The sequence below is a fragment of the Vulpes vulpes genome, chromosome X (assembly GCF_048418805.1).
Source record: "Vulpes vulpes isolate BD-2025 chromosome X, VulVul3, whole genome shotgun sequence".
NCBI lineage: Eukaryota > Metazoa > Chordata > Mammalia > Carnivora > Canidae > Vulpes > Vulpes vulpes.
The window spans coordinates 53003653-53026736 of NC_132796.1; the positions used below are offsets into that span (position 1 = coordinate 53003653).

Here is a 23084-nt window from a genome sequence, read left to right on the forward strand (position 1 = left end):
GGTAAGATGTGAGAGTCTTCAGGAACTGGCTCTGCCAGGTGTTCTTTGCTCATGGATAATGCTGTCTCTTATTTGCACAGACCTACCCTTTCCACACTCCAGTCAATGCAAAGGTTGTAAAGGACTACTACAAAATCATCACTCGACCAATGGACTTACAAACACTCCGTGAAAATGTGCGCAAACGCCTTTACCCATCTCGGGAAGAGTTCAGAGAACATTTGGAGCTCATTGTGAAAAATAGTGCAACCTATAATGGTAAGAATCACCTGTCCCTTGACTGCAAAGATCACCTTTCAGATCCTTATTTGTCTCTAACTAGTCCTAAATTCAGACTACATTGGACTGACTGAAAGGATCTACAGTGTATATGCATTTTGGGGTTATGAAAATCAGTGCACATTTTTGTCCTTTCATGTTGCTTCTTGGGATGCCTGGGTGGCTTAATTAGTTAAGCGTCTGCCTTCAGTTCAGGTCATGGAGTCTCAGGATCGAGCCCCTCATTGGGCTCCCTGCTCAGCAGAGTGTCTGCTTTTCCTACTCCTTTTGCTTCTCCCTCTGCTCATGTGCTTGCTCATGCGCACTCTCTCTCTCTCAAATAAATAAATAAAATCTTAAAAAATAATAATATTGCTTCTTTTTAGTCCCACTTTTTTTAATAATAAATTTATTTTTTATTGGTGTTCAATTTGCCAACATACGGAATAACACCCAGTGCTCATCCCGTCAAGTGCCCCCCTCAGTGCCCGCCACCCAGTCACCCCCACTCCCCGCCCTCCTCCCCTTCCACCACCCCTAGTTCATTTCCCAGAGTTAGGAGTCTTCCATGTTCTGTCTCCCTTTCTGATATTTCCCACACATTTCTTCTCCCTTCCCCTCTATTCCCTTTCACTATTATTTATATTCCCCAAATGAATGAGACCATATAATGTTTGTCCTTCTCCGATTGACTTATTTCACTCAGCATAATACCCTCCAGTTCCATCCATGTCGAAGCAAATGGTGGGTATTTGTCATTTTTAATGGCTGAGTAATATTCCATTGTATACATAAACCACATCTTCTTTATCCATTCCATCTTTCGATGGACACCAAGGCTTCTTCCACAGTTTGGCTATTGTGGTTAGTCCCAGTTTTTAATGTATTCTCTGGAGAATTTGAAGTCTTTCTGTCGAAATGAAACAGTTGCATGAAGATTAGTGGAAGGAAGAAGTGGGACTGATTAAATTGAAGGAGGAGACAGTATGGATGGAACCTGTGCAGAATGTGTGCCTATGACTATATTTTCTGTGTGTGAATCTTTGATTTGATCTATAGATTTGTTATAGGGGCTCTTACATGTTCACTTTGCTCAAGATCTGCAAAGAGAAGGAATAAGAAACCTGCTTTCTGTGTCTTAAAAGGGGGGAAACAGTATAGCTTCTGCATATAAGGGATAAAGGTTTCTGATCTCCAGTTGTATCCTTGAGCACAGATTCATGTATGAGTGTGGGGATTAAGAATACAGATAATGAGTCATGGCCCTGCCACTTACTAAGATACCCTAGACAAATTCTTAGATAAGTTACCTTAGACAGTCTCTCACAGCCTCCTCAGTTTTGTCATCTGTAAACATGAGACAATAGCAGTACCTAGATTCTGAGACCTTTCTTTCACAAGCATGCCTAACCCATTTATCTAGTCTCCTGTCCAATGTCTGGCACCCATACGTACTAGAGACTCCTACCACATTCAGCATTATATTTCACTAACTCTCCTATGACATTTCTTCATGCCTCTTGCATGGTCTTTGCCCTGTCTGGAATGCCCTTTGTTTCCTTTCAACGGTGAATTTCCATTCTTATTTCCAGACCAACTCATATCATTGCTTCATGAAGACTTATTCATACTGCCCAAAATACCCATTTTGTTTGGATCTTCTGTCCTCCCCAGCACAATTAAATCAACTTTTATGACTTTTCTAAAAAAGATTTTATTTATTTATTATTAATTAATTAATTAATTTATTTGTTTATTTATTCATGAGAGACACACAGAGAGAGGCAGAGAGGTAGAGGGAGAAACAGGCTCCCTGCAGGGAGCCCGATGTGGGACTCGATCCCTGGCCGGAGATCATGCCCTGAGCTAAAGGCAGATGCTCAACCGTTGAGCCACCCAGGCGTCCCAACTTTTATGACTCTTAACTGTGTTCTATATAATTACTGAATCTGAATTATTGTATCCGAATCTCCAATCACTTTGTGACCTCCCAGAGAGACTATTATTCATCTTTGTATTCTCAGGGCCTAGCAGAGTGCTCGACACACAAGGGAAGAACACATTTGTTAGGCCCAACTGTCATTCAAGTTACAAGGATAAATACTTAATGGAAGAGGAGTGAGAAGATGTTAAGAGTCGACTTAGAAAGTACAGAGCTGAGGTACCTGTAGGTCATTTAGGTGGAGATTGTTAGTACAAAATCAAAAATCTAAGTTATGACCTTTTTACAGCCTGACAATTTTCTCTAGCTCAATCCCCTTTCTTCCTCATACCCGTTGCTGATAATAGAAGTAGTAGCAATGCTACCAGTGGCTCCAAGTGCCCTTCTGGCAACTCTATCTGGTTGCCTTATTTAGACTGATGATATTACCATCTATCTAGTTATACATCCTAGACATGCTGGTCATTGTTGCTTCTACCCTCTCTTCTGCATATTCATAGATTACTAAGTCCCATGAATTGTACTCTCTACATACAGTTTGCTGGAACACATCCCCTTCCTTTTGGTCTTTGTTGCTACTATCTTGGTTGAAGCCCTTGTCATTTCTTATTTGACCCCTTGCAGCAGCTTCCAGATTTTCCCTTTGCTGCTTGCCATAATTCTTCACACTGTTGATAGGGTAATTTCTTCTAAAACACAGATTTGAAAATTTTTTCAGCATGGAATCTTTAGTGGCTTTGTATCATTGACGAGATCTTTCTAATGTGGCCCCTCCTGCCTTTCCAAGTTCCATTTCCTGTTTATCCTCTACGCACACTGTGTTGCAGTTGTATTAAACTACTTATGGTTCTTGCGAAATGTGCTGCCGCATATTTCTGTTGTTTTGCTTATCTTTGTATCTCTGTATACTTTTTCTTCCCTCTGGAATGTCTTTCCACTGTCTTGTCTACGTGGTGGATCTCTATTCTTCACTAATGACACTACTCAAATGTCAGCCACAGCAAGCCTTTCCCACTTCCCAGTATGCAGATTTAATTGTAAAACAGCTTACAACATGTTTCATATGCAACCCTCCCATATTTCCTAGAAACCAGTGTATTTCTCTATTTGCATTATACTCAGTCTTTTAAAAAAATTATGGAAATTGTTAGGTATATACAGAAGTAGAATAAACCTCAGCACACCTATTCACCTAATCAACAATTACCCTCCTATGGCCAATTCTTGCTTATTGTTTAGTCTGTATTTCCAGACTATCCAGCTTATCAGTGCATCCATAAATATTTCAGGCACTCAGACTATTTTGGCAGTGATTTATTTTCATGTCATTTTCTTTGACCCAAGAGCTAAGGTAGGAACTGTGTCTTATTTTCCCTTTATTTTCATCATTGAATACATCACAGACTATCCTTAATCATTCATTGAATGAATAAACAAATGCTAGATTAATTAATTAGTTGAGAATAGAGTTGAGGCTTAGAGTCTCCGGAACACTTACATAAACAAATAGAGAAAGATAGTCAAGCAAAGGATACTGAAAGGAAATAGTCAGAATTACTGCACCTAGATGAAAATGTTTTAATTATCTCTATAATGAGCGTAAATCAAGGCAGCCATAAGTGGGGACTGTAGGAAATAGTTCGAGTATTTTCTGAAGTTCTTGTTGTATTTTGAGGAAATTAAGTAGTCTGAGATGAGATGGAGAATCTTTTATTACAAAGGCTTTGGATTAGCCTCATGTTGGAAGGACATTCTAAACCATGAGTTGTATAAACAAAGATTGTGATCGTGAATTTTATATGTTAAGTATAGAAAGATTATAAATCATTCATTCATGTCTTCAGCCATTCTTAAATTATCATTCCCTGTCGATAGTATTACTTTCAAGGTATTAAAAGCAGCAGTATCAATAGTAGTACTGTTGCATATATATAAAAATAAGAAAGAGTTAAAATTAGTTTATTTATCAATACTGTGTATCTGTCATGTGTTAGCACTGAAAAATGGAGATAAAACTAATATATCTCTCTAACCTAGCAGCTGGGATGGTGCCTGGCACATCCTAGGCATTTAAGTAAATGTGTTAAAAGTCTAGAGAGGTATTGGCAGCTCTCGTCTCCCATTTTTAATGGCCTCACTTGTTGTTCCTCTATAAATTTAGGTCCGAAGCACTCATTGACCCAGATCTCTCAATCTATGCTGGATCTCTGTGATGAAAAACTCAAAGAGGTAAGATTTTTTTTTTTTTTTTTGAGGTAAGATATTTAAAATGACAGAAAGCCAGTGGCTATTGGCTGGTTCATTCAGAATATGGGGGTCATAAATTTGAATCCCATGGTGGGTGTAGAGATTACTTAAATAAATAAATATTTAAAAATAAATAGGGGATCCCTGGGTGGCTCAGCGGTTTAGAGCCTGCCTTTGGCCCAGGGCGCAATCCTGGAGTCCCGGGATCGAGTCCCACGTCAGGCTCCTGGCATGGAGCCTGCTTCTCCCTCCTCTGTCTCTGCCTCTCTCTCTCTCTCTCTGTCTATGTCTATCATAAATAAAGAAATAAATAACTCTCTAAAAAATAATAAGTAAATAAATAAATAAATAAATAAAATAAATAAATAAAATGAGAAAAGGGCGTGGAACTTGAGGATGGCTAATAGCAGGATTGAGGAAGGAGGGAATGGTAACAGAAGGAAAAGTAGAGAAATGTAGAAATAGCAGATCTTTAGTATGTTAGAGAAATTATATAATCCAATTCCTTCTTTTGTAGATGGAAAAACTGAGATCCATAAAAAAAAATTACTTGCCCTGGGCATCATGGTTATTAAATAGTGTAGCTAAGAGTGAAATCTAGAACCCACAAAATGTTAAAAAGGGCTGAGAAAAGTGAATTCCTGAGAAGTCAGCTAGAGTTAAGAGACTGTGAGACTGTTTTGGCAGAGAGAAACTTTAATTTTTTAAAGATTTTCTTTTTTTTTCTTAGGGAGTGGGGAGAGGGGCAGAGGGAGAGAAAGAATCTTAAGCAGGCTCCACACCCAGCATGGAGCCTGACACAGGCCTCGCTCTCGCAACCCTGAGATCATGACCTTAGCCAAAATCAAGAGTCAGATGCTTAACCAACTGAGCCACCCAGTGCCCCTGTATCCATTTTCTTACAAAAAAAAGCACCTTCCAAGCTTATAAAAAGTGGGAGTATGATGATGTGAATATTAAAGTAGACATTTCATAAAAGAAGATAATCAAATGGCTCATAAACATGGAAAGATTCATTAACTTGATCAGTCATTGGGGAAATGCAAATTTAAACCATGTTTAGATGCTACTGTATGCCCACCAGAAAGGCTAAAATCTGAAAAGACTAAAAAATAACTGCTAGTACTAAGTGTTGGTGAAGATGTGGAACAATTACAACATAAACTTATTCCTAGTATAGTCTGAAAAGAACTTTTTGGGTTCAATTCCCATATGTAAAAGTCACTAACCAACAGTATGTTCAGTGTTTTCAGCAACAGTTTACAGCAAAAACAGCATAATAGGGTAGCCCGGGTGGCTCAGCAGTTTAGCGCCGCCTTCGGCCCAGGGCCTGATCCTGGAGACCTGGGATTGAGTTCCACGTCAGGCTCCCTGCATGGAACCTGCTTCTCCCTCTGCCTGTGCCTCTCTCTCATGAATAAATAAATAAAATCGTTAAAAAAAACAGCATAATATTAAAACCTAATTGGGTGAAGATATCTTTGTTGTGGGAGCTAAGTTATCAGTTCCCAGGGATGTGTATCTTTGTGACCTACAATAATAGAGGATAGAATACCTAAAGTAGCGGTTGGTACATCCCTTTTGATCCTTTCACTAGAATATCATTTCTCTTATTTGGACTCTGCCTGGAACTGAAGTTGAGAATTCAAAGTTAGGCTTTTTTGGGCAAGGGCAGTAGGTAACTGAACCGTAAATTATCAATAAGTTTCTGCGGTGATTACACATCAGGGAAACCTTGTTTCTTCCTTGCTTTGTTTCATATCAGAAAGAAGATAAATTGGCTCGTTTAGAGAAAGCTATCAATCCCTTGCTGGATGATGATGACCAAGTAGCATTTTCTTTCATTCTGGACAACATTGTCACCCAGAAAATGATGGCAGTTCCAGATGTAAGTAGTCTCTGTGCTAAATATTGTGGAGAGGGGAGTCCCTGGGTGGCTCAGTGGTTTAGTGCCTGCCTTCTGCCCAGAGTGTGATCATCGAGTCCCGGGATTGAGTCCCACATCGGGCTCTCTGCATGGAGCCTGCTTCTCCCTCTGCCTGTGTCTCTGCCCCTCTCTCTCTCTCTCTCTCTCTGTGTGTCTCTAATGAATAAATAAATAAAATCTTAAAAATAAATAAATAACTAGTGTGTAATAATATAGGGGAAGGGAAAGGACAGTAGAGTATATATGGGTATGTATGTTGGGGAGTCTGAACGGTAGTGTTTATAAATGCAAACTGGCATATAATTTTAAAAACTGACCTTTTTGCTGTATGAGTGTTTTATCATTAAAATCAGAGGCCATGGGCAGTCCCAGAGGCTCAGCGGTTTAGCGCCGCCTTCAGCCCAGGGCATGATCCTGGAGACCTGGGATCGAGTCCCACGTCGAGCTCCCTGCATGGAGCCTGCTTCTCCCTCTGCCTGTGTCTCTGCCTCTCTGTCTCTCTATGTCTCTCATGAATAAATAAATAAAATCTTTAAAAATAAATAAATAAAATAAAATCAGAGGCCAGGAATCTGTGAATATAGAATCTTTTTTCCTATTGTTGACATTCAGTATATGAAAGCTCCTGAATAGCCCAGGAGAGAAATTAGGATGCCAGCTAATGGGAGGCTTTTGATTGAGAGGTGCTTCTTAACAGATGGCAGTTTATTAATTATCCAGTATTTGTTATCTTTTGTTTGATTTTTTTTTTGTCTTTTACAAACTTTATGGCAGGACTACTATGTTGACTGTATCATTTTTTGGTAATGATTCTTCCTTAGGAATTCTGAACTGAGTTTCTTTTTGTGTTGTAGGCATATGTTATATATGTGTTCATGCTATAAAACTTCTGGATAGGACTGGGGAATAAGAAGTTTTAATTGTGAGTATAGAGCAGGGATTCTTCCTTAAAGGAATCCATGAACCCCTTAAATTGTTACAAAATTTTGTGTGTCTCTCTGGGAAAAGGGGTTCATAGCATTTGTTGGAACCTTTAGAATATTTGTGACCCAATGATGGTTGAGAATCTCTTGTATAAAGAATGGTTTCCATTTAATTTTTCGTGCTTTCTGTTTTCTAGTCTTGGCCATTTCATCACCCAGTTAATAAGAAGTTTGTTCCAGATTATTACAAAGTGATTATCAGTCCAATGGATTTAGAGACTATACGTAAGGTGAATGATTTGAGATAAAATGTCTTTTTGGAAGCCAGTAAATTTGTACATATATCTAAGTCCCTGGGTTCTTTTAATCACAGAATATCTCCAAGCACAAGTACCAGAGTCGGGAGAGCTTTCTAGATGATGTCAACCTTATTCTGGCCAACAGTGTTAAGTATAATGGTGGGTATTTCTCCTTTTTTTCCCCTTCCCATCATTCTCTCCATCCAGTGTTAGTTAGCATTACTAAAATTTAATTACATGAAGTAGCCTTGAAAAGTACTCTGCCTTTTTTTTTTAAGCAGGCACATATTTTAGTGTGTTTTGTAAAGCTTGCTAATAACTGTTAATGATGAAAAAGCAATATACATATACTTTTTTAAACTTTGGAAAGCACAGAAAAATGAGAAGAGAATAAAAATCAAATGGATCTTAACTTTGGGCTTTGAGCTGTCATGCTTTCCATGAGATGTGAAAATTCACCTATGCCCTGGGCCCTTAGATGGAGCTTAAGGAAGTGTGTAGCTATAGACCATAGTGAGCTTCCTCAGAGTGTAGAGTTTTGGTTCAGTACACAAACCGATAATACATGCCCAGCTAGTTACTTCCTTCTATATTAGCGACTGAATCTACTGGTCAGAAAGACATAGTTACTCTGCTCACATAATTCACAATCCAACTGATGGAGAGAGACTATTAAAATGCAGTTTTACAAGAGCTGTATTAGAAGGATGTACAAAGTGCATTAGAGGAGAAAAAGGAGCATCTCAACCTAAGAATGAGGAAAGGCTTCATAAATAATCTAACAAAGACCAATGTTGAATGACTCACTTGTTAAGGAAACATTGAGCACCCTAATGTATGCTGGCACCAATGGATGCTACAAATATAAAATCAACTGACATATGATTCCTGCCCCCAAATTGGTTGTAGTTTATTTAGGGAAACAGAAAAGAAAATTTTATCTAGTTAAATATTATGCTAGATGTAGGCATATAATACTATAGGGACACAGAGACACCATATCTAAATCAGAGTGGAATTCAAGGAAACTCTCTAGAAGAGAGTTTGCTTAAGCTGAGTTCTAAAGGCTCAGTGGAGTTGCCAGGCAAAGACTAAGGAGAATACATTTTAGACATAGAAAAGCAGCATAAAAAGATACAGAGTCTGAAATTACATTATAGGCTTAAGAAACAACTGGTTGGGGTTGCAATGATGTATACATGTTGGTGAGTGACTGGTTCTATGTAGAAGTCTCTAGGAGTCAAATCCTAGAGACCTTTGTGTGTGCCCTGTGTCGTATTTAAGGGATTTTACTTTATCCTGAGCAGAAAGACATTGAGGAATTAAGCACTAAAATGGCAATCTCATATAATTCCTTAAGCAAAATAGAAGAGGGAGCTAAGGGCATTTGAGAGAATTGCCTAGCATACTGAGGTCTCAACTAAAATATCCACGTGATTGTGTGACTTTTTTGCAGCAATATTCAGCAGCCGAACTAGTATGGCTGTACATTTGCTAGATACAAGGGACAGAGAATTAGAAGGAGGAGGTGAAGGAATGGACAGCCAGAAAGACAGATGAGGAAATGGATATATAGAGAAGAGAATGTTTAATGCCATAGAGAAATGAAAGAACAAGCAAGTTCAGAGAATGATACTTGTATAGAACTTCTATATATCATTAAGGGAAGGTGATTGGAAATGAGCCTTCCATTTTTCTTCCATGTGGGTTGGTTTAAAAGAATCTGCTTTCTCCCTTGTACTCTTTTTTATTGCTCACTGGAAATTAGAGAATGGAAATGCCCTTTGTTAAGTCAGTTATGTCTCCATCATTTTCTCCTAAAAACACCCAGCTGATCACCCAGAATTCTGGCAAAAGAAGTGTTGAGAGGCTCACAGATGTCTAAAAATGATTGTAACAAGTGATAAAGCAAGAGTTAGAGAAAGCCTGCTTGGCCTTGGTGATGGCTGGCTTAAGATAAAAGGCAGATTTAAAAGGAGCTAATGTAAGACAATAAGAAAAACCCAGAAGATGCTAAGTGAAAAATGCACAGAGGGCAAACAGGCAGATCACAGGAGACTGACATGAAATAGCTAATGAACATGAATAAATACTGAGTTGCACCCAATAATCAAAGAAATGCAAATTGAAACAAAAAGGTACCTTTTTCCCACCTTTTAGATGAACTCAACTTTTTTTTTTTAAAGATTTTATTTCTTTATTCATGAGAGACACAGAAGAGAGAGAGGCAGAGACACAGGCAGAGGGAGAAGCAGGCTCCATGAAGGGAGCCCAACATGGGACTTGATCCCGGGTCTCCAGGATCAGGCCCTGAGCTGAAGGCAGGCGCCAAACCGCTGAGCCACCCAGGCGTCCCTCAACTTTTTTTTTAATAGAAGTATTCAATGCGCATGAGGCAGGTGCTCTCACATATTGCTCTTGGCAATATGTAAGACATTTCTAGAAAGCTCTTTGGCAGCATTGAGAAACTTAAAAATAGTTAAGTAAACAGATTTCATAATCAAGTAAACTTGAATTTGAATATTGGTCCTAGGGATCCCTGGGTGGCGCAGCGGTTTAGCGCCTGCCTTTGGCCCAGGGCACGATCCTGGAGACCCGGGATCGAATCCCACGTCAGGCTCCCGGTGCACAGAGCCTGCTTCTCCCTCTGCCTGCTTCTCCCTCTGCCTGTGTCTCTGCCTCTCTCTCTCTCTCTCTCTCTCTGTGACTATCATAAATTAATTAATTAATTAATTAATTAATTAATTAATTAAAAAAATGAATATTGGTCCTACCACTTAATAGCAGCATGACTTAGGGCAAGTGACTTAGCCCTTGCTTTCCCGTCTATAAAATGGAAATAATAATAGTACCGTCCTCAGAGGGCTATTGTGAAGATTAAGTAAAATAACACATGTAAGGGCAGCCCCGGTGGCTCAGCGGTTTAGCGTCACCTTCTGCCCAGGGCATGATCCTGGAGACCCAGGATCGAGTCCCATGTCAGGCTCCCTGCATGGAGCCTGCTTCTCCCTCTGCCTGTGTCTCTGCCGCTCTCTCTCTGTGTCTCTCATGAATAAATAAATAAAATCTTAAAAAAAACACATGTAAGTTTAACGTACATGTAGGGTATATACAATATGGTAGAATACCCTAATCAGAGATACAGGCAAAGATACTCATAATAATGTTATTTATATTAATGAGAAATAATCTGAATGGTTAATGTTGAGGGAATGATTATTGTGCCATCTGTATGATGGATTATCATAAAGATTGAGCACTCTTTTTAAAAAATAATGACAGTAGTGTTCACAATGTTAAGTGAGCAAAACAGAACACAAAACTTCTTTTATCTCAATTATGCTTTTTTTTTTTAAAAAAAAAAAAAGATGTATACATAGAAAAAAACTGAAGGAAACATCAATGTGATAATAGTGGTTATTTCTGAGGTAGGGTTAGGATTTTTTGTTTGTTTGTTTTCATCTTTTGTATGTTTTCCAAGTTTCCTACTAGTATGAAAGACCGGAAATTCTTCCTAGAGGTTTTTGAATTTTGAAGGATGATGATTATAGTAGCTAATTCTATATTTGGCACCTTCTGGGCCAAGCTGAATAGTAAAGTAGAGAAGGGTGAAGAAATTCTAGGCAGGGACCACAAATAGAAAAGTAGGTGAGACTGTCTTGGATAAGGGAAATGTAAATAGTTGTTTGGTTAGTATGAAGAGTGGGAGCTACTTTTGGTGATAAGAGAGGAGTTTTTCAAGGTAGATGGGGTCAAATCACAAAAGGCCTAGTATGTCACACTAAGCCTTTAAAAGGAAAGAGGATTATATCAGGTAGTTTAGTGAGATCATTCTGGAAGCTATCTAAAGGATAGATGAGAGGGGAATCAGGTATAGACCAGGGAGCACCTGGGTTGCTCAGTGGTTGAGCATCTGCCATTGGCTCAGGTCGTGATCCTGGGGTCCTGGGATCGAGTCCCACATTGGGCTCCCTGCAGGGAGCCTGCTTCTTCTGCCTATGTCTCTGCCTCTGTCTCTCATGAATAAATAAATATGATCTTTTAAAAAAGATATAGAAACCAGTAGAGAAACTGTTGATAATAGTCCAAGTTAAAAATACTGAGGGCAGGGGATCCCTGGGTGGCGCAGCGGTTTGGCGCCTGCCTTTGGCCCAGGGCGCGATCCTGGAGATCCGGGATCGAGTCCCGCGTCGGGCTCCCGGTGCATGGAGCCTGCTTCTCCGTCTGCCTGTGTCTCTGCCTCTCTCTTTCTCTCTCTGTGACTATCATAAATCAATAAAAAAAAAAAATTAAAATACTGAGGGCAAAAAAAAAAAATACTGAGGTCTTGGGGCACCTGGGTGGTTCAGTTTGTTAACTGTCTGCCTTTGGCTCAGGTCGTGATCTTGGGAGTCCTGGGATTAAGCCCCAGTTGGGCTCCCTGCTCAGTGGGGAGTCTGCTTTTCCCTTTAACTCTGCCCCTCTCCTCCACTCATGCTGTCTCTCTCTCTTTCGAATAAATAAAAAAAATCTTTTTTAAAAATACTAAAAGCTGGAGCCAAGGTTAAGTAGCAGTGAGAATGGAAAGATGGGGACAGATTGTAGAGATACTATGGAGGGAGAATTGATATCTTCATAAATGGTTGGAAGTTGGTGTTGGGTCAAGGTTGGGGAGAATTCAAGATAATGCAAAGCACTCATGCTCTTGGGTAAAAACATAAATGGGTACAAACTTTTTAAAGGACGGTAAATGGGCATTACTTTTGATCAGTTTCACGTCTAGGGAATACTCCACATGTAAATAATTGCAACATCATACAGTTGGCCCTTGAACAACATGGGTTTTAACTGTACAAGTCCATTTATACACAGACTTTTTGCAGTAGAGTACTGTAAATGTATTTTCTTTATGTAGCATTTTCTTTTCTGTAGCTTACTGTAAAAATACAATATATAACATATAATATACAAAATATGTGTTGACTGTTAATGTTTATCAGTAAGGCTTCCGGTCAACAGTAGGATCTTTATCGGTTGTTAAGTCTTTGGGGAATCAGAAGTGATAAGCAGATTTTTGATTGCGTGGGGGTGTTGGCACCCCAAACCCCTATGTCCAAGAGTCAACTTGTAATTGCAAAACCATGGGAACACCTTGAATATCCAACAATAGGAAATCAGTTAAATAAATTTTAAAAATAAATAAATTATGGTACCTATATATGATGGAGTACTGTTTAGCTGTCAGAATGGGAAATTAGCTAACAAAGTAAGGTATACTTGTATATGCTGATATGAAAATGTATTCAGGATATATTGTGGAAAAATAGATTACTCGACAGTATGTACAGAAGAGGTTGTAAATTCAGATCTTAGAAAGGCCAGAGAAGTATGGGTGAAATGGGCACAGTAGGGACTGATTAACTGGAGAGGACATATCCATCTAAAGGAATCAGTCACTACTTGGGTTATTTGTTGCCATGGACTAAAATTACTAAAGCACTTATTTGTGCTTAGGTGTTTGAGTTATTTTAATTGAGCACACAATACTTTCATAATTAAAAAAAATATTCCACTTTCAGAGGATGGATAAATCAGATGACATCTAGAATTCTGACTTAGATAACTGGTGGTGCCATTGACTAATACAGGAAATAGATGGGGGGGGGGGTTGGGAAAAAAGTGGTCAAGTTCAGTTTGGACTGTGTTATATTGAGGTAGAGCATCCAAAAAAAGTGGTCAAGTTCAGTTTGGACTGTGTTATATTGAGGTAGAACATCCAAACAAAGACTTAGTAGACTAAGCTCAGAAGTCCTTACTGTAAATATGGATTTTTTTCAGATTATTAGCATATGAAAGTAGAAGTAGATGAGCTCAAATAGAGATTAGGGGTATTTTCCTTGAACCCTCAATACTGTACGTAAAATGATGGTTGCCATGTTTTTCAGGCAGAAAGACCATAGTTTTATCAGATTACTGAAGTTTTACGTAACCCAAAAAAGTTAAGACCCATTGATTAGTTGAGAGAATGTAGAATAGACTTGACAGATTTCCACATTAAAGGGACCAGATGGAGAATACTGAGGAGTGGCCAGAATGAAAGAATGAAAAACTGAAGAGGCTAAGACTTGGAAACCAAGAGGAGAGGAAGATAGCCTACAGGTCAAGTGCTACACAGAAAACCAGGGAGAATGGTTGTTTAAAGAGCTGTTTCAGTGAGGTGGTTAGAATCAAAAGCCAGACTTCAGGGGTGCCTGGGTGGCTCAGTCAATTAAGTGTCCAACTCTTGATTTCGGCTCAGGTCATGATCTCAGGGTTGTAGGATTGAGCCCCACGTTAGGCTCCGCACTCAGTACTGAGTCCACTTGTCCTTCTCCCTCTGCTCTTCCCCACTTGCACTCTCTTCTCTCTCAAATAAAGAAATAAAATCTTTAAAAGCCAGACTGCAAAGGATATGAAATGAATGGGAAGTGAGGAAGTAGAAACTGAAATTTGCCTGTGAAGGGAAGGAGGAAAATTGTAATCAATATATGGAAGGGGATGAATGCATTTGGACAAGGGACCTTCGTATAGGTGAAAGAAAAGAAAATTAAGGAAACAAAGTGAGGTTCTTGTGAAAGGTAGGAAGATAGACACTGAGAAAGTTTCTGCCCATAGCCTCTTATTTTTTCTCCAAAGTAGGAAACACCGTCTTCTGCTGACGGTGGGTGAGATGATGGGAGAAGGAATTTGAAGAGAAATGTTGATAAGGGTTTGAATTATCTATTGTAGGAAGTTTATAAAGTAGCTGACTAGGGACATTACAGAACTATTGAGAAGCCTTTGAGGGCCCAGCTGATGTTGGAGACCATTTTTATAGTAGCATCAATTGGCACGGTTGTATTATAATTGTCAGGGAACTAAGAAGGCAGATGATAGAATTGCTTCAGGATTGGGACTTTGTTTTCTGGATGTGCTGGAAACATTGGAAATTGAAGGTGTCAGCAAGGGAAAAAAAAGGTTGAAGTTTGAGCTTCTCAAATTTTGTCACCAAAGGACCCTTTATAGCAGAGGATTCTAGTCTCTGGTTTCGGGGGGGGGTGGGTATTCCAAAGCAGCTCTACAAAGGCTTGACATTTCTTGGAAATTCATGTTTTTTCTTTAAAAGTTACTCAGATTTTGCCTTTGATACTTACACACATTTGGTACTTATACACATTTCACATTTCTTACCAAATTATCTTCTTTTCTTCTTTTTGAAGATTTTATTTATTTATTCATGAGAGACACAGAGAGAGAGAAAAAAGGCAGAGACACAGGCAGAGGGAGAAGAAGGTTCCATGCACGAAGCCCGATGTAGGACTTGATCCCGGGACTCCAGGATCACACCCTGAGCCAAAGGCAGACACTCAACCGCTGAGCCACCCAGGCATCCCTTATTTTCACTTTGTAAAGAGAGTTTACTTAATTATTTGAGAGAGAATGAGCACAAGCTGGGGGAGAGGCAGAGGGAGAGGCACAAGCAGACTCCTTGCTGAGGGCAGGAGGCTGGGACTGGATATGGGACTTGATCCCAGGACCCTGAGATCATGACCTGAGCCGAAATCAGGAGCTTAACCAACTGAGCCATCCAGGTGCCCCCAAATTATTTTATCTCCCAGCCTCCATTTTCAAATACAATTGCTAATGAAGGGAGATATACCATACTACACATTACCTTACTTTTTAAAGCATGGGGAGTGATGAGGGAGGAAACTAAAACCAAGAGAAGCTTGACAGATTGGGAAATAGGAATTAGTGGGCTAGGGATCCCTGGGTGGCGCAGCGGTTTGGCGCCTGCCTTTGGCCCAGGGCGCGATCCTGGAGACCGGGGATCGAATCCCACATCGGGCTCCCGGTGCATGGAGCCTGCTTCTCCCTCTGCCTGTGTCTCTGCCTCTCTCTCTCTGTGTGACTGTCATAAATAAATAATAAAAAAAAAATACTAGAAAAAAAAAAGGAATTAGTGGGCTTATAGGCTTGTAAGTTTCCTTGAGGTCAGAGGAAATGAAAAAAAGTGGGCAGACAGAAGGCTGTAATTTAAAAAGGATATTGGGGGATCCCTGGGTGGCGCAGCGGTTTGGCGCCTGCCTTTGGCCCAGGGCGCGATCCTGGAGACCCGGGATCGAATCCCACATCGGGCTCCCGGTGCATGGAGCCTGCTTCTCCCTCTGCCTGTGTCTCTGCCTCTCTCTCTCTCTCTCTGTGACTATCATAAATAAATTAAAAAAAAAAAATTAAAAAGGATATTGGTGGGGCACTTGGGTGGCTCAGTCTGTTAAAATATCTGCTTTCAACTCAGGTCATAATCCCAGGGTCCTGAGATCGAGCCCCATGTAGGGCCCCCTGCTCAGTGGGGTGCCTGCTTCTCCCTCTCCCTCTGCCCCTGCCTGTACTCTCTCACTCTCTCTCCGTCAAATCACATCTTTTTAAAATGTAGGTTATTGGAATTGAAACTTTCAGAAGTCAATCTGTTTTCACTTAAAGACCACATTCTGGGTAGAGCCTTGGATATGTTTGGCTAGAGTGGAAGTGCAAACTGTCAGCATGAAATTAGCAAGGATTTTGGTTGGGTGGTACATGTGAGCATTAGAGTAACCCACCATGATAGGGAGGGATTTGGAGCCAAGAGAATGACTCTGCCAGGTGTGTAGGCCCTTGGTGAATGTGAGTAGGTTCGTAATGGTGAGTAGAGATGAAGAGCAGAGATCTCAAACTCAGGTGGCTTGCAGGGGCCAGGCAAGTAATGGAAATGAGTGAAGTGGGCCCAGTGTGGATTGTATTAAAAGAGTACTATTCCATCTAGAGTCATTTTCTTCATGTGATCATTGCCCTAAGGAAATGAGTATAGTGTTACTAGCTAGTTTCAATTTTTCAAGAGAAGCTGAAAATGTGGGTTTTTGTGTATGACATTTCCCAATTTTTACATATTTGCAAATTTAAAATTTTTTTTAAATTCTGTGGGCCAATCAGAAAACCTCTATCTGCAGGCCACGTCTGCTCCAAGACAGCTGGTTTTCAGCCTCTGGCACAGTAGAGAACAAGTCTCAAAATAGGGTTTTTTTTCCCAAGGTGGGGAGTAAATAATGATTTGGTAGCAGCAGTGGACAGCCTAACTTTTCCCCCTCCTAAACAAGTTGATGAGAGTAGAAGAAACTTCTGACTAGAGCTGTAATGGTTCGTAGTATCATAGGATACAAGATGTGACATCTTTTATACTAAAAGGACATCAGTCTTGGAGTTGAAGGCCACAAATGAGATGTTTCCTACTATCAGGTACCATACACAAAATAATACTTCTGTGTAAAATTTTGTTGATTTGGTCAGATTTGTTTGTTCTTTTTAAAGGTTTTATTTATTTATTCATGAGACACGCAGAGAAAGGCAAAGACATAGGCAGAAGGAGAAGCAGGCTCCCTGTGGGGAGCTTGATGCAGGACTCAATCCCAGGACCCTGGGATCACACCCTGAGCCAAAGGCAGACGCTCAACCACCGTGCCACCCACGCACCCCAATTTGGTCATATTTGAACATGCTCTTTTTTTTTTTTTCATGCCCTGTTTTTAATTAATAGTAATAGAGTTCACGTAGGGTTTATTCCCTACTATAAAATTTTTATTTCAAAAAATTTTACTAACCAAAGTTAGTAGAATAGTATATCTAGTTAACATTATCTTGACTCTTTCCATTCAGAGCCTTCCCACATAGTATCACACTACATATAAACATATTCCTGTAGCATTTTATGTAACTCCATCAACTTATCCTATATTATCGTGTGTGTGTGTGTGTGTGTGTGTGTGTATGTATGTGTGTGTGTGTGTTTACAGTATTGTAGCCAGAATGCTAGCACTGAGACTAGGGTCATTAGGCAACAAGTGGAAGATAAGTAATACTCCATGTAAAAGTGCACCTGGAAGGGTGCAGGACATGTCAGAGGACTGTCTTGTACTTACATGGTGGTGATGGCCTGCACACTAATAGAGTTCAAGCCCTTATGCCTCCTGGCCACCACATAGGTACTGAATCAATCTCAGAGCCTCTCTCTATGTTAAAGTCACATTTGTTTTTTTTTTCTTTAAAGGAAAATCCACTTTATTTTTTTTTTTAATTTTTATTTATTTATGATAGTCACAGAGAGAGAGAGAGGCAGAGACACAGGCGGAGGGAGAAGCAGGCTCCATGCACCGGAAGCCTGATATGGGATTCGATCCCCGATCTCCAGGATCGCGCCCTGGGCCAAAGGCAGGCGCCAAACCGCTGCGCCACCCAGGGATCCCTAAAATCACATTTGAAAGGAGCATTAATAACCAGGGAAACCCAGAATTTGGAATTGGAGCTCTTTGCAATAGCCTCAGAAGGCATAGAACATTCTGTGTTTGTGACAGGAGAGAGACATATAGATCAAGAAATCCCTTCTGAAAAACACAACCCAGGGATACCTGGGTGGCTCTGCGATTGAGCATCTGCCTTCGGCTCAGGACATGATCCCAGGATTTCGGGATTGAGTCCCACATCGGGCTCCTTGCGAAGAGCCTGCTTCTCCCTCTGCCAATGACTCTGCCTTCTCTCTCTGTCTGTCATGAATAAATAAATAAGATCTTTTTTTTAAAAAAAAGAAAAAACACAACCCAAACATTTTGCCAGGCTTTATAAAACCGTAAGGTCATAAGTTGTTGTTAGAGAGGAGTTAGTACTTAAATGTTGGGTTAAGTTTGAAGTGAACTGCATTGTCTGTACCAGTAGGTGATGCCAAGCTATTCATAATATTTCTTTTCCCAAAGAATTTCCTAGCAAGTTCCTCCTCTGGTGCTCTTCAAAACAAAAATCAGCTCTGATGAGAAGCCATCATCAGGGTAGGCCTAGGATAGGTAGATCATGTATCCTTAAACCCAAGACCCCAAACTTTTATAATGTTCAGTGGAACCCTACAATCTAGATAAGATATAACTTTACAAAAAGAAAACTGCCCCCCAAAAAAATCTAAAAAAAAAAAACCCTAAAAACTCCTGGGAGGGATTTTTTCCCCACTTTCATTTGAGTAACTCCCAACCCTGTTTGAGCTCTGATAGTTGCTCTGGTTAAAGGAGCCCTTGTAGAATCTCATCCTAGACAGTTTATTATTCAGGCAGGGGCTTAAGGGAGCCTCTGCAGATCTTAGGTTATTTTTCTGTGGAGGTCTCTCTCCACTTCTACCCTGCAATTTCCAGCAGTCTTCACCTCCAATTCCAGTATTGATATCTGTGGCTCTGTTAAGACTGCTGTGCCTTGCTTGGGTTGAGTAGAAAGAGAAGGGCAATTGTAGAGCCCACCTCCTTTATTTCCCTTATCTCAGGGATCCTAGGCCCACACTTCTTGTGGGGCAGTGTTTGAAAATCGCTCTTTCATAATAGGCTAGTAGCAGTTAGTCCATCCATCCAGTTTGTTTGTAATGTTTTCTGACACCGAGAAACTTACTTTTTGAAATTGTATAATTAACATAACAATGTTCTGTTAGTTTCAGGTGAACAGTAGGGTTCAGTTTTATACATTTCTCCGTGCTCATCAAGATAAGTGCAGTCTTTAATCCCCATCATCTACTTCACCCATCCCCCCACCCACCTCTCCTCTGGCAATCACTAGTTTGCTCTCTGTATTTAAGAGTCTGTTTGTCTTTTTCTTTGTTGTTTTGTTTCCTAAATTCCACATAAGAGTGAAATCATATGGTGTTTGTCTTTCTCTGATTGCTTCACTTAGCATTATACTCCATAGCTCTATCCATGCCATTGCAAATGGCAAGATTTCATTGTTTTCATGGCTGAGTAATATTCCATTGTGTATATATATATCTATGTCTTTTGTATCCATCTATGCATGGATACTTGGGCTGCTTTCATACCTTAGCTATTGTAAATAATACTGCAGTAAACATAGGGCTACGTATATTTCTTCAAATCCATATTTTCATTTTCTTTGGGTCAATAGACACATGAAAAGACATTATTAATCATCAGGAAAATGCAAATCAAAACCACAGTGAAACATCACCTTACTTACACCTGTCAGAATATCTAAAATCAAAGACATAAGAAACAAGTGTGGATGTGGATGTGAAGGAAAAGGAACCATCTTGGTGCATTCTTGGTGGGAATGCAAATTGGTGCAGTCATTGTGGAAACAGTATGGAGCTTTCTCAACAAATAAAAATAGAAATACCATATGATGCAGTAATTCCACTACTGGGTATATACCCAGAGCAAATGAGAAACTTCGTTTTTATGTAGTTGTATTTATCATCTGTCTTTTCATTTATGATTGCTATCTTTGGCATAATTGTTTAAGAGATCTCCCCTATCCCTAAGATATCCAACTATGTTCTCTTCTAATACCTACCATATTTTAAATATTTGAATGTATATATATATATATATGAATATTTATTGATTTTTAAAAATAGATTCTATGGAATAAGGTAAATATCTAACTTCTTTTCTCTTCCTTTTTTTTTTTTTTAAGATTTTATTTATTTATTCATGAGAGACAGAGAGAGAGGCAGAGATGCAGGCAGAGGGAGAAGCAGGCTCCATGCAGGAAGCCCAACGTGGGACTCAATCCCAGGACTCCAGGATCATGCCCTGGGCTGAAGGCAGGCGCCAAACCGCTAAGCCACCCAGGGATCCCCTTATTTTCTCCTCCAAATGATTTAGCCAATGTCCCAAATTCTATTTATGGAATAGTCTGTCATTTTCTACTACATGAAATGATACCTTTATCATGTACTAAATTCTTACATATTTCTGAACCCATTTGAGGTTGTGTATTCTCTTTTACTTACCTATCTAATACACACAATTATCATCAGATAGTATCACTATGATCATCACTCAGAATTTATAATTTTAGCAGTGCCTGGATGGCTCAGCAGTCGAGCATCTGCCTTTGGCTCAGTTTGTGATCCCAGGATCCTGGGATCAAGTTCTGAATCAGGCTCCCAGGAGGGGAGCCTATGCCTCTCTCTCTGGGCCTCTCGTAAGTAAATACATAAATACATAGCCTCTGCCTATGTCTCTGCCTCTCTCTCTGGGCCTCTCATAAGTAAATACATAAAATCTGTAAAAAAATAAAATAAAATAATTGAAGAAAGCCAAGGAATTTAAAATTATACTTTTTTTGCACTTAAAAAATTAATTCATTTGTGTTTATATGTAAGTTTCATGCAGTTTATGTCATCATGTAGCCTCCACTGCAATCAAGATTTGAGAACTGTTCTATCACCACAAATGAACTCCCTGATGCTACCTCTCTGTATCCACATCCCCCCACATGCACCTACCACTGTCTTGTCACCTGGCAACTGCTTATATGCTCTTCATCTTTATAGTTTTGACATTTGAGCACGGGTTTTTTTATTATTTTATTTTATTTACATTCAATTAATTAACACATAGTATATTATTACAGAGACAGAGTTCAGTGATTAATCAGCTGTATATAACACCCAGTGCTCATTCCATCATGTGTCCTTCTTAATGCCTGTTACCCAGTTAGTCCCACCACCACCCCCCGCCCCTCAGCCCTGAGTTTGTCTCCTCTGATTTCGTCGTTTTTTTTTCCTCCCTTCCCCTATGCTCCTCTGTTTTGTTTTTTAAATTCCATATGTGAGTGCAATCATATGATAATTGTCTTTCTCTGATTGACTTATTTTGCTTAGCATAATACCCTGTAGTTCCATCCACATTGTTGCTAATGGCAAGATCTCATTTTTGATGGCTGAGGAGGATTCCTGTGTGTGTGTGTGTGTGTGTGTGTGTGTGTGATATATATACCGCATCTTCTTTATCCATTCATCTAGTGATGGACATGTGGGCTCTTTCCATAGTTTGGTTATTGTGGACATTGCTGCTATAAACATTGGGGTGAGGGTGCCCCTTCAGATCACTACATTGGTATCTTTGGGGTAAATACCTACTAGTGCAATTGCTGAGTCGTAGGGTAGCTCTGTTTTTAACTTTTTGAGGAACATCCATACTGATTTCCAGAGGGGCTTTACCAACTTGCATTCCCACCAGCAGTATAAGAGGGTTCCCCTGTCATCACATCCTCACCAATATATGTCGTTTCCTGACTTGTTAATTTTAGCTATTCTGACCAGTATGAGGTTTTGATTTGTATCATTGTGGTTTTAATTTGTATTTACCCAATGCTGATATATTAACATGCCCAGATGCTCAACATCACTCAGCATCTGGGCATGTTAATATAAAAAATAATACTGTTTTTGACATTGACTTTTTCACTAAGTGTAATTGTCTTGAGATCTATTCAAATTGTTGTATGTACCAGTAGTTCATTTTTTTCAAATTGTTGAGTAGCATTTCATTGTGCCAGAGTTTGTTTAACCATTCACTTGCTGGAGGTCTGTCAGATTTCCAGTATTTTGTATTGTAAATAAAAGCTGCTGTGAACATTTGTGTACAGGGTTTTGTATGAGTATAAATGTTCACTTCCCAGGGATAGATGCCCAAGAGGATGATGGTAAACATATGTTTTGTAAGAAACTGCCAAACTCTTTCCAGTGTGTCTGTACCATTTTACATTCCTACAAGCAGTATGTGAATGATCCAGTTTGTCTTTAGTATTTAGTATTATCATTTTTTTCATTTTAGACATTCTTTTATCTCCTTGTGGCTTTACTTTTCATTTCCCTAATGGCTGTTGGTGTTAAATATCCTTTTATATGCTTATGTACCATCCACATAATTTCTTTGTTGAGGTGTCTGTTCATTTCTTTGCCCCGGTTTTAATTGTGCTGCTTTCTTTTTTGTGTGTGCTGTTTTCTTTCTTTTTTTAAAAAATATTTTATTTATTTATTCATGAGAGACACAGAGAGATAGAGACATAGGCAGAGAGAGGGACAAGCAGGTTCCCTGTAGGGAGCCTGATATGGGACTCTGTCCCAGGACCCTAGGATCATTACCTGAGCCAAAGGCAGATGCTCAACCACTGAGCCACCCAGGTGCCCCTGTGCTATCTTCTTATTAATGAGTTTTGAGGGTTATTTTAGGTACTTGTTCTTTGCTAGATGTATGATTTTTTTAATTTGCATTTTTAGAAATAAAACCAAAATGTATTCAAGTATAGTTGACATAGTGTTATATTAGCTTGAGTTGTACAACATAGTGAATCACCAATTCTATACATTATGCTGTGCTCACCATGATAAGTGTAGTTACCACCTATCATGGAACATTATTACAATATTATTGACTACATTTCCAGTGTTATACTTTTTATCCCCATGACTTACTTATTTTATAACTGAGTGTTGGCAAGAGCATGGAGAAAAAAGAACCCTCATGCACTATTAGTGGTAATGTAAATTGGTGTAAACACTGTGGAAAACAGTAAGGAGGTTCCTCAAAAAGTTAAAAATAGAGATACCATAAAATCCAGTAATTTCACCACTAGGTATTTACCCAAAGAAAATGAAAACACTAATTTGAAAAGATAGTATG

At 39.4% G+C, this 23084-nt stretch overlaps 1 protein-coding gene across 13 annotated transcripts in view; it reads left to right on the forward strand.

Annotated features, from left to right (window-relative positions):
- The window catches only part of TAF1 (TATA-box binding protein associated factor 1), a 72165-nt gene that overhangs the window by 31677 nt on the left and 17404 nt on the right, over positions 1-23084 (forward strand). For 8 of the 13 annotated variants that reach the window (XM_025982901.2, XM_025982905.2, XM_025982904.2 and 5 more), the window contains exons 28-32: positions 81-258; positions 4362-4429; positions 6213-6335; positions 7495-7587; positions 7671-7755. In XM_025982901.2, the coding sequence (XP_025838686.1) occupies positions 81-258; positions 4362-4429; positions 6213-6335; positions 7495-7587; positions 7671-7755 (547 nt within the window). Of the gene's footprint in view, positions 1-80; positions 259-4361; positions 4430-6212; positions 6336-7228; positions 7297-7494; positions 7588-7670; positions 7756-20085; positions 22035-23084 lie in introns of those variants that run through there. The other 5 variants (XR_011998194.1, XR_011998193.1, XM_072743790.1 and 2 more) reach the window with 3 other exon arrangements.